Source organism: Anolis carolinensis, chromosome 4, assembly GCF_035594765.1.
Source record: "Anolis carolinensis isolate JA03-04 chromosome 4, rAnoCar3.1.pri, whole genome shotgun sequence".
Classification (NCBI taxonomy): Eukaryota; Metazoa; Chordata; class Lepidosauria; order Squamata; family Dactyloidae; genus Anolis; species Anolis carolinensis.
The window spans coordinates 135,430,129-135,444,769 of NC_085844.1; the positions used below are offsets into that span (position 1 = coordinate 135,430,129).

Below are 14,641 nucleotides of genomic sequence, written 5' to 3' on the forward strand. Positions count from 1 at the left end.
GTTATTGATGGAGGTGTTTGGTTTTGATACAGTGCAGCTGACAGAGTTTTTAATGGGGCTTGTTTTTAAAGCTGCTTTTAGGTTCTAATGTTAACTTGCATTTTTTAAAACAGAAATTTGCTTTAATTTTTATAACAAGAGATTTTTTTTTAGTTGTATAGTGTTTTTAAATGATTGTACAATACATCATCTTGGATAACTGTGTTGGAAAAATGCAGGGTTTTTTGCAGGTTGCAAATGAAATTAATAAATAAGAAACAGCTGTGTGAGCACATACCCTTGCATGCCAGCTCTTAAAGATGCAGAATAACGCCAGTCAGGATTGGGTGGTTTTGGCTGTAAAACAAAATGAAGAAGAGATCAATAGTAATTTCCATTTAAATGCATTTTAAAAGCAATGTAATATAATCTAGAGTTCCATCCAGAGTTCATCCAAAGTTTGTACTTCCTGCCAAAGGATAACACAAATATATTCATTTTTAAAATGCAAGAGGACTGCCTAACTCTTTGCATTATTTAGGTCACAGGGATCTTTTAATAAATATGTTAAAGCAAGGTCAAGAAACGTCTTACCATCCAAGGCTGTTTTTTGGCCCCAAAGATCCAATGTGGGCAACAACAGGCTCAAAAATGAATAAAATAAAAGAATGTGAAAGTAAACAGAAGCCTATTTCTGGATTCATTTCTTCTTTTAAAAAAACTTTTGTGGGTTTTCTGACATTTGGTGGGCCCCATTGCTTTTTAAATTCAAACTTGATCCTGCTAGGAATTTGCTTAATCCTCTGATACAACTCTATGATGACTTCCAAGTGATGTATACCACAGAATCACCTGGAGGACCTAGCAAGTTCCAACAGAAATAGTCGGCCTCAGGAAAATGAACCACAAATATGGGTTCCATTGTCACAGGGGGCTTGTTATACTTTTCAATCTCATTATTTTTAGGGTTTTTTATTTTATTTTTTGCTTCATTGGCCCATTTGTAGCAACAGGGTCTGCCCTGTATGCTTGGTCTTCACTCAAGCTAACGGTGTGATGCTGCCTTTAATGGGCAATACAGTATCTTTAATAGAGGTAATTGTGATTTAAGGGACAGTCCACATATAGTCAACAACTCTTGTTACTCTGGGCACATCCAAGTCTCCTTTCCTATTTTTATCAAGACATTTTGTGCCATTTTTAAAAAGTACTGTACACACACCTATCCATCAAGTCATTGCTACTCTTAAATATACTGTAGTGTCTTTACTTAGATTTTGTACATACTCGTACAAGAAAAGATACAGCTATCTAACAAAAGTGGTAGTTTTCTATCAACTTCATCACACCAGGGAATGGATCCACTGTAAATCTGGTTTCTGACTCCTGCAGAATTCTGGGGTGTATAGTTTAGTGAGGCCCAGGACCTGCTGACCAGTTTAAACTACACACCCCAGAATTCTGCAGGAGATAGAAACTGGATTTAAAGTGGATCCATGCTCTAGTGTGATGAGGTCTGTGGTAGAAGTGATCAGAGAAATAGGGTTAGGTGGGCCTACAAGTGATGATGAGAAAGCTATAGTCATCTTTACCCACAAATATAAGGTGGAATGAGGCCCTTTCTACACTTTCTACATATGAAATCCAGATTATCTTCTCTGAACTGGATTATATGGTGGTGTAGACTCAGATAATCTAGTTTAAAGCAGATAATGTGGATTATTTGATTTGATAATCTTAATAACTTCATCACAGACTACCCTAGTAACATCAGGATCTGCCTCCTATGACACTGCAAAGTCCCAAGGTCTCAGGGTTGAACTCTGCAATTAGGTTTAGCATACACCCTGGGCTGTAGCCAATGGGCGGGGGCGGTAGTAGTTCAAACCCCCCCCCCCCCCACCTGAAAATGTTCAGGTTTTTTTTTTTTTAATCTGACTTACTCATGAATTTTAACTGATTAACCAAATCTCCATGAGTGTCCCCTGGAGTTTATCTGTCTTGAGTGTCCACTGAAGTTTATCAATGGAGCATGATTTCTAAATTATTTTGTGTTATGGAACTACTCTTCATGATTTGCTAAAAATAAGTTTCAAACCTCCCCCCCCCCCCCAAAAAAAAATAAAATAAATTCTGGCTATGGTTCTGCATACACTTGACCTGAGTTGGCAGATGACATATGGAAGAAGGAAGTCATACACCCCTCCCTGTTTCTCCCACTTTACCTAACTATATCTTCAGGCACTTTCTTCCCTACTACTCACTTTGGGCATCAGAAATTAGATATTCTTTGTTTAAAAAATTAGCATAATAGACCATTGATGTCTGATGGGGAAGATGTTCAGATTCTTACATCTAACTGTATCCTTTTATAGTAAAGCATTGGAGCAAAAGACAGCCAGTGGATGACTGAGGGCAGGGCCGGCCCAAGGTAATTTTCAAGTGTAGGCAAACAGAATTTTGGCGCCCCCCCCCCCCCAAACCTTCGGGGTGAGAAGGGCGGGACACTAGTATGGGAAATAAATAAATAAATAAATAAAATCAGGACAGTAAAAAAAAGAACACTCAAAAACAGGGGAATTCCAGATATGAAACAATCCGGGCCAGCTAACACCTCCCAACAAAGGATCCCCCTAGGCAGGAAGCAGCCAGGCTTTGAAGCTGCAAGGCCATTCAAAGCTAATCAAGGTGGCCAACTGCAATATCCACACTTGCCTCAGACAGACAAAAGTTTTTTTGCGTTATTTCTCCCAACCTTGACATTCCATAGATATACAAAGCCCACTTGTCTAGTTTCCAACAGACCTCACAACTTCTGAGGATGCCTGCCACAGATGTGGTCAAAACATCAGGAGAGAATGCTTCTGGAACGTGGCCATACAGCCTGGAAAACTCACAGCAACCCAACAATCCAATACTCTGCTTAAAAGCCTTCAGAGATATAGGCCCCATCTACACTACCATAAAAAAACCAGATTATCAGCTTTGAACTGGATTATATATGGCAGTGTAGACTCATATAATCCAGATCAATGAAGTCAATGTGGATTATCTGCTTTGATGATCTGGATTACATGGCAGTATAGAAAGGGGGCACAAACTCCTACTACACTCTAAGGCCCCTTCCACACAGCAGAATAAAATCCCACATTTTCTGCTTTGAACTGGAATATATGGTAGTGTGGACTTAGATAACCCAGTTCAAAGCAGATATTGTGGGATTTTCTGCCTTGATCTTCTGGGTTATATGGCTGTGTGGAAGGGCCCTAAGACAACATATCCCAATGTTAAGCAGTTCTCATTGTCAGGAAGCTCCTGGCAAAGCTTTCAATCTGTCTTACTTTGCACAGAGGCACCCCAAAAGAAAACACACCCAGCAAGCCCTTTCCTCCAATCTTCCCCTAAATATTCCATAACCCATCCCTCCTCACTTGTTCCACCCCCCCAAAAAAGGCCTCCAGCAATGCCTCCTTTTTGAGAGATATCACCCCAAAAAGCATCCCAGCAAACCCTCCTTGTCCTCACTGAGACACCGCAAAAGCAAGCACCGCAAACCAATCCCTCCCTACTTCTTAGAGGGCCCCCCCAAAAGCAAGTCCTCCAAAACCATTTCCCCGCAGCCCCCCCCCCCCCCCCGGCGTGCCCAGCTCACCTTGGCCCTCTAGAAGCGGCTCATCCACAGGTCATGGATGAAGGGGTTGGGCTCCTTGGCGTGGTCCTCCTCCTTGGGGGACGCCTGGTTCGACCCCACTTCCGCCCTTGGAAGGTGGGCCCAGCGCTGGGGCCGAAGGTGGGCCCAGCGCTGGGGCGGAAGGCTGAACAAGGCCCGAAGGAGAAGGAGGCAGGGGTGGCGCCATCCTCCCGGGGGCCTCAACTGCACCCCCAGGACGATGGTACCACAGGCAAGCGCCTACTTCATCGCGCGGTTGGACCGCCTCTGACTGAGGGCCCTTCCACACAGTCTTATAACCCAGAATATCCTCTTTAAACTGGCTTATCTGAGTCCACACTGCCATATATTCCAGTTCAACGCAGATAATTTTATTCAGCCGTGTGGAAGGGGCCTAAGCTACACAGACCTGCAGCTTGAAAGCACAGCAGGACAATAATCTGCAGATTTCAGTTGGAGGCAGAAGGACCTATAGTGAGGGGCAAGGAGCACCTTGCATGCAAAAATATGGTGCAACACAAAGAGCCAATTACCCTGAAAAGTACTGAAAAGGATACTGTCAGCATAGGTTGTGGCTGGGATCAAATGGAAGCCCAGAATCGATGCTGGGGCAGCCCTGGAGCAATTGGGTCAACGCTGTTCAACTTCACAGGAATGGCAGAGCTGCCTCAGAAGAAATTATCAAAGAAGACAGGAAAAAAAACAAGGTAATGCAACTCTGCAGAGAAAGGAATAAGTGGGAAAAAATGACTGCATAGAATGAAGCAGAAGAATCTATCGTTTTCTGCTGCAGTGTATACACAATGTTTACTTCCTTGCCAGAAAACATCACAAACTACACCTGCAACAAGTTCAAATTGGTATCTTTCTTGGAAGAGAAGATCAGTGTGCTACAGCTATGAGTTGTGTCTCTTCAATGCATCAGAGAGCAGGAGGATTTTCTGCATAGGACAGAGAAAGAACTGATCATAAAAAATGGAAGGAACTGCCAAGAAAAATGAAGCTGCTTGTAAGAGTGAAGAAATACCCTAGAGGAAAGTCACCATCAGGAACAGACTATACAGAAGGGATTCGAAATGAAGCAATTTCTTTCTACATCTTCGAGAGGATAGCAACAGTGAAGATGCTCAAACAGAAAACCAGCAAAACGGGACACCACATGTCAAGAATGGAGTCAAGGTAATCACAAATCACAAGAAGAAAATAAAGGTGCTGGTAGCTAGGGAATCATTGCTCGAGGTATAGAGAGACCTGTGTACCATCCTGACAAGATGAATCAGGAAGAATGCTATCTTCCTTGAACATGCATCTGGAATGTCACTGACAATGTGCCAAAACTTATCAGTACCCCCCTTTTCTGAATGCAAGTGAGTACCAATAACATAGCCAAGAAAAACTTTGAAAATATCACCTCTTACTATGAAGGTTTGGGCAGGAAACTGAAGGAGTGTGAGGCATAGGTGGTATGCTTGCCAATTCTGCCAGTGAAGAATACAAGACTGTATAGGAAAATGGATGTGCTCAATGTAAAGAACAGGCTATGAAGATGGTGTAGAGAGAGGTGTGGCTTCTGGGACCACAAGATACAGATGTGCTGCACCTCACAATGATTGGGAAGAATGCCTTGGTAGTACCATGGTAAGTCTGATCAAGAGGGCTTTACATTAAATCAATGGTGAGTTGCAGATGATAGCTCAAACATCAGTCCAAAGGCAAGCTCTAAAAACAAGCTTGTGAATGATAGAAGAGAAGCTGAGCAAGATAATTGACTCTACAGTAAAAATGACAGTAAATTAACAGGTGAAAACAAACAAAAGCTTCCAATATCTATAAACAAATGCACAAAATTTGGGAAACAAACAAGAAGACCTTAAATCAAGCAGAAATGGAAATATCACTTTATAGGCACACTGGAGACCTGGTGGGATGATTTTCATGACTGAAACATTATAATTGAAGGGTATAAGCTATTTACAAAGATGCAGCAGAACTGTTGGTGGGGTAGCATTATATATGAAAGACAACCTCAATTGTATGGAACTCTGTAAAATTGATCAGAGTGGACCAGTTTATTTACATCATTTCTATCCCGCCTTTCTCACCTGAAGGGACTCAAGGCGGCTTACAGATCTGGCAAAAATTCAATGCTGATAAAAACAACAATACAGTAAAAACAAAATAGTTTTAAAATGATTTACATTAAGCATTAATACAAAACTTAAAAAATATAAAGTGCATAGTTCCATTCATCCGAAAACTTTGTGTATAATCCTTAATCCAGACTGTGTCGAAACCATAGAAACTTGTGAGCATAGCCAGGACTTCAGCTTTTTTCTAAAACCCAGAAGGGATGGAGCCTGCCAGATGTCACTGGGAAGGGAGTTCCACAGCTGAGGAGCCACCACTGAGAAGGTCCGGTCTCTCATCCCCACCAGTTGTGCTTGCAAAGCAGATGGGATCGAGAGCAGGGCCTCTCCAGTTAGAATCGTAAAATCACAGAGTTGGAAGAGGCCACATAGACCATCCAGTCCAACACTCTACAATGCAGGAAAAGCACAACCCCCCTCCCCTGACAAATGGCCATCCAACCTCTAAAGAAGGAGCCTTCACTATACCCTGAGGCAGAGAGTTCCACTGTTGAACAGCTCTTACAGTCACAAAGTTCTTTGTAATGTTCAGGTGGAATCTCCTTTCCTGTAATTTGCATCTATCGCTCCGGAACCTAGTCTCCAGGGCAGCAGGAAACAAGATCACTCCCTCTTCCTTATGACAGTTTTTCAGATATTTAAACATGGCTATCATGTCCCCTTCTCAGCCATCTTTTCCCCAAGCTAAATATACTCATTTCCATAAGCTGGCTCTCAAATGGTTTGGTTTCCAAACCTCTGATTGTTTTAGTCACCCTCTTTTCCAGCTTGTCAATATCCACTTGAATTGTGGTGTCCAGAACTGGGCACAGTCTTATCCCCTGTGAGATCTGACCAAGGTAGAATAGAGGGACACCATCACTTCCCTATGCTATACTCCTTTAGATGCAGCCCAAAATCCCATTGGATTTTTTAGCTATTGCATCACATGGTTGGCTCATGTTCATCTTGTTGTCTACTAAGACTCCAAGATCTTTTTCACATGTACTGCTTCCAAGCCAGGTGTCAGCCATCCTGTAACTTCACGTTTCGTTTTTTTCTGCTCAAGTGTTGTATCCTACATTTATCCATGCTAAAACTCATTTTGTTAGTTTTGGCCCAGCTCTCTAATCTATTAAGGTTGTTTTGAATTCAGTTGAGAGCATCTGGGTACAATTAAATGGAGAAATAAATTAATACAACATTGTAGTAAGAGTTTACTTCAGGCCATTAAAGCAAACAAGAAGTTGAAAATTATGCTTTTCAGAAACAAGTCTCAGCCATCTCCAGGATGCAAGAAACAGTCGTGATGGAGCACTTAGTTAACCAGCAATCTACTGGGAGAGTCACTCTGCTCAGCATAGGTTCTCCAACAAATTCCTGATGTGCCTTGAAAACCAGTTTTTATTTAAAGCATAAAGAAGGAGAAAAAATGGGGATCAGCAATCCTGGATTTTATTCTAAGAAATGGTAAAAATGGGTCACTGGAATCAAAATAGTCCATATTTTATGGGGAAGTGAACACAGAATGCTAGAATTCACAACTGCAAAACAGGGCAAAGAAGAATATAATCAAACACAGACCCTAGATTTCAGGAAAGCTTGTTGGATTAGAAGTACATTCCCAGGGCGTTAGCTTCTGTTCCTGGAAAGATGAAGACTAGTTCAATTAAGACTCAGCCTCCCTTAGCAGAGTTCACAAATGGAAGCACTGAATCTCTTGGGTCTTTCTGAGATTAGTTTTAGCAAATTAAGGCAGACAGGCAGCATGCAAACTTCAGAGCTAAAAATTTTACTAATTGCCTTTGAACATATATGCATGCAGTGCCTAAGTCCTGGCTAACTGCAGGAAAGTTTCACGAAGAGGAGCAGTTCAGCAGAGCCGGGCCTTACCATCTTGAAAGAGGAGGGTGGGGGGAGTAGCCTCTTATATGCTTGCAATAACACATAGAAATTCCTCTAATCACATGCTGTGGTTCCTTAGATAAATCCCCTTAATAGGTGACTGAGCAAATGGAAAAGAATTCTAGATACAGTATGTATACAGTAGAATCATGCAGGATAGCCTCACCATCTAAAGCCCATCAGTGGAAATTGCGGTATTGTTCCATTATCCGGGAGGAGGCCACAAGAGGGTGCTAGAGAGAGAAGGATAGTCTATTTTATGGGGGAGAGTTGAGGGAGGAAAACCATTTCCCCCATTTTCACTGATTATTCCCCCCCCCCTTCCCATATTATAAACAAGGCCTGTTTCCACGATGGAGACATGAGTGGGGGCAATAACAGGAAAACAGGGGAAATGGTTCTACTTCTTCAACCTATCTTCCACCCCCATAAAATGGACTATCCTTCTCTATCTAGTACCCCCTTGTGGCCTCTGCCTGGATAATGGAACAGTACCGCAATTTCCACTGATGGGCTTTAGATGGTGAGGCTATCCTGCATGATTCTACTGTATACATACTGTATCTAGAATTCTTTTCCATTTGCTCAGTCACCTATTAATGAGCTGAGACTGGGCTAGATAAACAAAAAGAGGACTTTTCAGATACATCTGAAGCAAGAGATTTGAACCAAGGGGATTGTAGGGCTGCTGTTCAATAAGAATGACAAAATGCTAACAGACCACAATGACAAGAATGAACTATTCAGTGCCGTTTTTGTTCAACTCCCCACAGCAACCCAGCAAAGGGAACTGTGTACTTCCATGCACCAGCAGAGAGTTGGCAATATATTAGGATTGCAAATAAAGATTGATAGGGAGTTAGTTAGGAATCATATAGTTAATTCAAATGAGATGAGATTGGTAAGACCATACAAACTGCACCCACAAAATACTGAAGGACCTTGCCATTTTTAGAAAACTTGGAGAATTGGAAAAGGGAAAACATTGTCCTCCCCTTTAAAAAAAAAAAGGATCTAAGAAACTACAAACCAGTCAGTCTAACCTCAATAGCATGGAAAATATTAGAACAGATTGCATGAAAGTCTGTATGCATGTATCTTGAAGATAATGCAGTGATCAGGAGGAGCCAACATGAGTTTGTCAAGAACAAATCCTGCCAAATTAATTTTATATCTTTTTATGATCAGGTCACTAGTTTAGTAGATAGTGCAGTTGTCATTTATCTGGATTTAGTTGATGCTGTGGTTGTCATTTATCTGGATTTGAGCAAAGCATTTGATAGGCTTCCATATATTTGGATTAGTAAACTGATTAAATATGGAATAGATGAGAACACTGTTAGATCGATCCATAACTAGTTGGAAAACCATGCTCAAACAATCAGCAATAACTGCACTTCAAAACTGGAAAGAGCTCTTGAGTGGAATGGTCCAGCCTTCAATCCCAGGGTCATTTCTCTGCAATGTTTTTTTTCAATGACTCAAGATGATGAAGTGGATGGAATTCTTATGAGGTTTGCAGATTGTGCAAAATTGGCACTGTGGCTAAAAACACTGGCACACATGGACTTAATCCACAAACTAAAAAAATGGAAAGAGTAAAATGAACTTCAGTAGAGATAAATGCAGAATTCTAATGTAAACCACAAAAACCAAATACACGCTTATAGGAAGGGGGATATATTGCCCAGCAGTGCTACTTTTGAAAAGACCTCCAGGATTAATGACATAAATTGAGCATGAATCAGCAATGTGGTGTCGCAGTAAAAAAGGGGAATGCTGTTTTAGCATGCATTAATAGAAGCATAGTTTTAAAGTTGAGAGAAATAGTAGTCCCACTAAATTCTGCACTGGTCAGGCATCTATACATTAAATTCTGGGTGCCTCATGCTACAAAGGATATAGACGGGGGGACACATTCAAAGAAAGGCAATTACAATGAAAAGGGATATGAGAACAAAATATATGATAAAAGATTTTAAGAGCTGGGCATTTTCATCTTAGGGAAGAGAAGGCTACACTAGTGGTTCCCAACCTTTTTTTTTTTGACCAGGGACCACACTCCAACATTAGTAACAAAAGGGTTACGAATCAGTTTTTGGTCAACTTTGAATGTGGTCTGGTTATTTAGGGTGCTGATTCAGAAAATTACATTGGATAGATCACATCAGCTCTAGTTTCTGATACAGAACATATGCCATCCAGTAGTCGCCATCTGCTCGCCAAAAGAAAACCAGAGGTCATGAGTTCTAGGCCAGCTGGGAGCCCCGTGTTTGTCTTTGTCTTTGTTCTATGTTAAGGCATTGAGTGTTTGCCTTATATGTGTAATGTGATCCGCCCTGAGTCCCCTTCAGGGTGAGAAGGGCGGAATATAAATACTGTAAATAAATAAATAAATAAATAAATAATCTAGAGCTGATGTGGTCTATCCAATGCAAGTTTCTGAATTATCACCCCAAATAACCTGAGGAAGAGGCCTAAAAATGAAGACACCAAGGCGCCCCCCGCTTCCAGGTGCCACATGGAATGGCTCCGCTCAGGGAGAGGGAGGAGGAGGAGAAGCAGTAGTCAGGAGGCTTTTGGTTGTGCCTTTTATGGGTAGTCAACCTCTCCCCTCCTGACACCTCCATTGCCTCAGCACTATAAGAGGGTCTCATAAGAGCACTCGCTCCTGTTGCAATTGTGTAATAATGGTGAAGCCGCGGACCATATTTTAGTTCTTGGGGACCACTAGTGATCCACGGACCAAAGGTTGGGAACCACTGCTCTACACAGACACAATAATGCAGTCCAAAGCCAGCTCAAGGCAGAGAGATGAAAAATTGAGAAAACTATATTAAGTTCCAGTGCTAAATAATTACTTGTGCAATGTGCATATATCTCCAAGTTTCCTGTCATGAATTTCACAGGATTTTCTTATGCAATGGATACTTAGAGATCATTTTGCTATTTCTATCCTCTGAAATATGACCTACAACACCTGTTATTTGTTGCAGCCTCCCATCAAAGTACTAACCAAAGCTATCCCTGCTTAGCTTCCAAGATCAGATGGAATCTGGTGCATTTGCGGTATTAGGCCCTAGAAAGCAATTACTTATTTTCAAGTAAATAATGCAAGAATTTGATTGCTATTTTAAAAAGGAATCCAAAGACAAAACATCATTTGACTTCTTTATCCTGTGAAAGTGGTAAGGGGAATGATTTTCTTTTCCTGGCAGGCGTTCCTGTTAAGTGCAGCCTACTGTGAAGAGTTGATCCGAGCCACTCTGCTTGTGATGGGTTTTCTGCTGGGGTTTATGGGCTGCAGAGAATTGCACTAGATTATATTAGGCTTGCAGACTGCAGCAGATTTTTGTCAAAAGCAGACATTTTCTCACAGCCACAGAAGCGAGTATGTCAACAGAATGTAAGCCTGAAATAGGAGGAAGAAATGAAAAAAGAACCTTATGAACAAATCAAATACTGAGCTCTTGCTACAGACATCATTGCTATATCATTACTTGGGGAAATACAAATAACGAAGAGCCTCAGGATATCATAAAAGCAACATAGCTTGGAATGAGCATCTTTTTACCTCCTATTTGTAGGATTATTTTAAGCACTCCAAGATCAAGGAAATCAATTAGCCTTGCCTTGTATGCTTTCTTCCATTGAGGCTCATGGGTTGCCCATCTTGCTTGTTGCTGTGCGCCTTCAAGTTTACAATTTGTGCTTACCCTATCACTAATCCTTAGGAGAAGACATCAGTGTGACATATACTTTGGCTTAGCACACTAGTAATAAATGCACAGAATGAAGAAAACTGGCACCTGCCTCAGATCACAATTTACATTACTTTCTGTTAAGGCCAGTTCCTAAGATCATTCTTTCCAAAAGATCATCACTTTTTCTATTTAAAAAATCAAGTACAACATAAAAAAGAAATTAACTAGGGAAATGGCTGGACATACTATGAGATGACAAATGAATTTAAGAAAATGTAGCGTTGATAATGATTGTACATAGGAACTGAATGAATTATTTCCATCTGTGAAACTGCTGGTCTTCTAAACAAAATAGAGACCTTTGAGGCTGGTTTCTGTGCTCGAGGATTGAAGAGAAACCAATATAGCATCTACTTTTTAAAAAAATTACCAAGAACAGATTGCGTACCAACAGAGCTATTTCAAGCTGCTGATGTGGAATCCATTTAAATTCTAACAAAAACGAAAACAAAAAAGACAATGGCTCACAGAGTGGAACTGTTCAACATATATTCCAGTCCCAGACAAAGACAGCACTGGGGATTGTAGTGCACACTGGACTATTGCACAGATCTCAGATGAAAACAAAATGGTGCTAAATAATTTAAAGGAAACTCCTTTATATTTAGTTAGTGCCAGGTGCCTACGTTAGTTTTGGAAAAGGAAGGAACACTAATGATCATATCACAAACACACACTAGATATAAACAGACCCAAGATTTTCAGAAGAAAGTCAACCTGTTCCTTATAGATTACAAGAAAACCTTTGACTCTGTAGATCAAGGGAAACTATGGTTCACTCTAAAAAAAAGGTTGATTGGAATGTATACTCTGGACACCAGGCCACTTTCCAAACATAACATAAAGAAATAAAATGGCTTTCCATTTTTCACACAGCCTTAAATACACACAGCATGAATGTGCTTAATGAAGACTTTGAAGTAATTAAAAATCTTATATATTATTCAAAATGGAGGCTGAAGTCAAAAAAAGTAAGTAAACTCCTGAGAAATAAGACTGAGAAACAGAACATGTTAAGATCCTTGATATAAAGATATATAACTAAAGTCAGGATCCTCCAGGCTTTAATATTTCTAATATCTGTATATGATTTTGCAAGCTGGACTATGAAGAATGCTGACAGGAAAAAAATAACGCATTTCAAATGTGGTGGGAAAAATAAGTTCTACAAACCCCATGGACTGATAAAAAGATAAATGAATAACTCTCTGGGCAAATTCAGTCTGAATACTCACTAAATGCTGTTGTACTTTGAACACATCATAAGACAACATGACTCACTGGAAAAGGCAGTAAGTCTTGGTAGTAATGCTGTAGGAAAAGAACAGGACTGCACTACAGGTGGATTGATACCATCAAGGAGATCACAGCCCTGAGTTTGCAACATCTGAACAAGACAGTTGATGTCCAGGGACTTTAGAGGTCTCTCATTCATATAATCTCCCTATGCTGAAATTGACTCAATGGGAAACAGCAACAGCAATTAAAACTACAATGACAAAGCACATAAAGGGGCAAGTTCTGTTGAAAAAGAATCCGTTTCCACAAAGATAGGTAATATGCCACTAAATGTATATAGTTTATTACAATTTCAGGAAGTGACTTAGATATGGACAAGAGCTGTACAGTATACATTAGGTTTTTGACTAAAGATTACTCATTTTTCATATCACGACCTGAAAAACTGCAAGTCACTTCTGGTGTGAGATAACTGACAGTCTACAAGGACGTTGCCCAGGGGATACCCGGATGTTTTGATGTTTTATCATCCTTGTGGGAGGTTTCTCTCATGTCCCTGCATGGAGCGAGAGCTGGGACACTCTCTCCGGGTTGGATTCAAACTGGCAACCTTCAGGTCAGCAACCCAACCTTCAAGTCAGCAGTCTGCCATCACAAGGGTTTAACCCATTGCGCCACCGGCGCTCCCTAAGATCAGCAATGAAAAAGCAAAAGTAAATTGGCAGCTCTTGCAATGGGAGTGGCATCTCCCAAGGATATGTTTTGGAACATGTACTTTTTAAATAGTTCACTAATGATCTATTAATCATTCATGATAAAGGAAGAGATTGCAGTGTCATGACCATGTTTCCGATGGCATCAGCGTATTAAAGTTGGTGATAAGGAAATGGGACAATGAACAGATCCAAAAGGGTTTCTGCAAACTTTGGGAGCAGGCATGAAAATCATTAGCACAGTTCAATTAAAGTGCTGCTGCTCATGTGGAAGCTTAGCTTTATATGTTGATGGGGCCGAAAGTTGCCAGTGACTGGTCAGAAAATGAATCTTAGAGTTTCCTTTTTTATTATTTGAAGTCCTTAGGCAGTAGGAAATGCCCTCCCACAACTCCCCATTGGGGAACCAATACACTCTCTCGACCAACACCCCTTAGCTTAGTGGTGGAAGTTTCTGAACATACTGTACATAATGAAGTATTTCTTCACACATTCAAACTCTAAAAGGATGTAGAAATGGTCTCAAACAGATGGCTTTAAAGGGGATTAGGAAAATATATGAAAGCTGAATGGCTACTGGTCATAAAAATCTGACAGCAGTCTGCATTCCCCAGAAGACATTCATTTGGATGAGAAGGATTTAACCACTAATCCAAGGACTGCACATATACAAACACATGCTGATGTATGCATATGCATGGCCCTCCTGAAAGAGCACCAAAAGAGAGAGGAATGGGATAAAAGGAAAAGGAAAGAATCTTGCTAAAGTTAGGTTGAAAAAAAGTCTGTGCAATGTGCATTACATGTGGTGGGATGAGAGCTCAAACCGAGTATATGCATTTAGACCTTTTACAAGCAGATTCCTGAATGTGGGAGACTGGGGACAAAGCTTCTTCTATTCATTTGTATGCTCAGTAGTAGTAGTACCCATCTACAAAGATCTCCTGAGTCTGATTTCATGAATAACAGGCAAAATATTCACTTGCATCTTCCAAACCCTCTTTGTTATATTCACTGGAAGGCAGTATGAATCATACATTTACTACAAACAGTAATAAAAAAGTCGGGGCTTTTGAATCCATACAAGTATACTGATCATCTGTTCTACAAAATATCTACTTTCCAATAAAAGGTGTCCAACAGTTGGATGATTAATTAATACAGCTCGGTTTTTCTCCAAGAAGTAAAGAATAAATAATTGTGGAATTCCACACATTATCTGTTTAGGCATTTTTTTATCCATTA

General features: G+C 40.6%; 1 protein-coding gene across 14 annotated transcripts in view; it reads right to left on the bottom strand.

The window, feature by feature from the left end:
• The window catches only part of LOC100556634 (protocadherin alpha-C2), a 296,573-nt gene that overhangs the window by 61,428 nt on the left and 220,504 nt on the right, over positions 1 to 14,641 (bottom strand). For all 14 annotated transcript variants that reach the window (XM_062977849.1, XM_062977851.1, XM_016993057.2 and 11 more), the window contains exon 2: positions 278 to 336. In XM_062977849.1, coding sequence (XP_062833919.1) covers positions 278 to 336 — 59 coding nt within the window. The remainder of the gene's footprint in view (positions 1 to 277; positions 337 to 14,641) is intronic.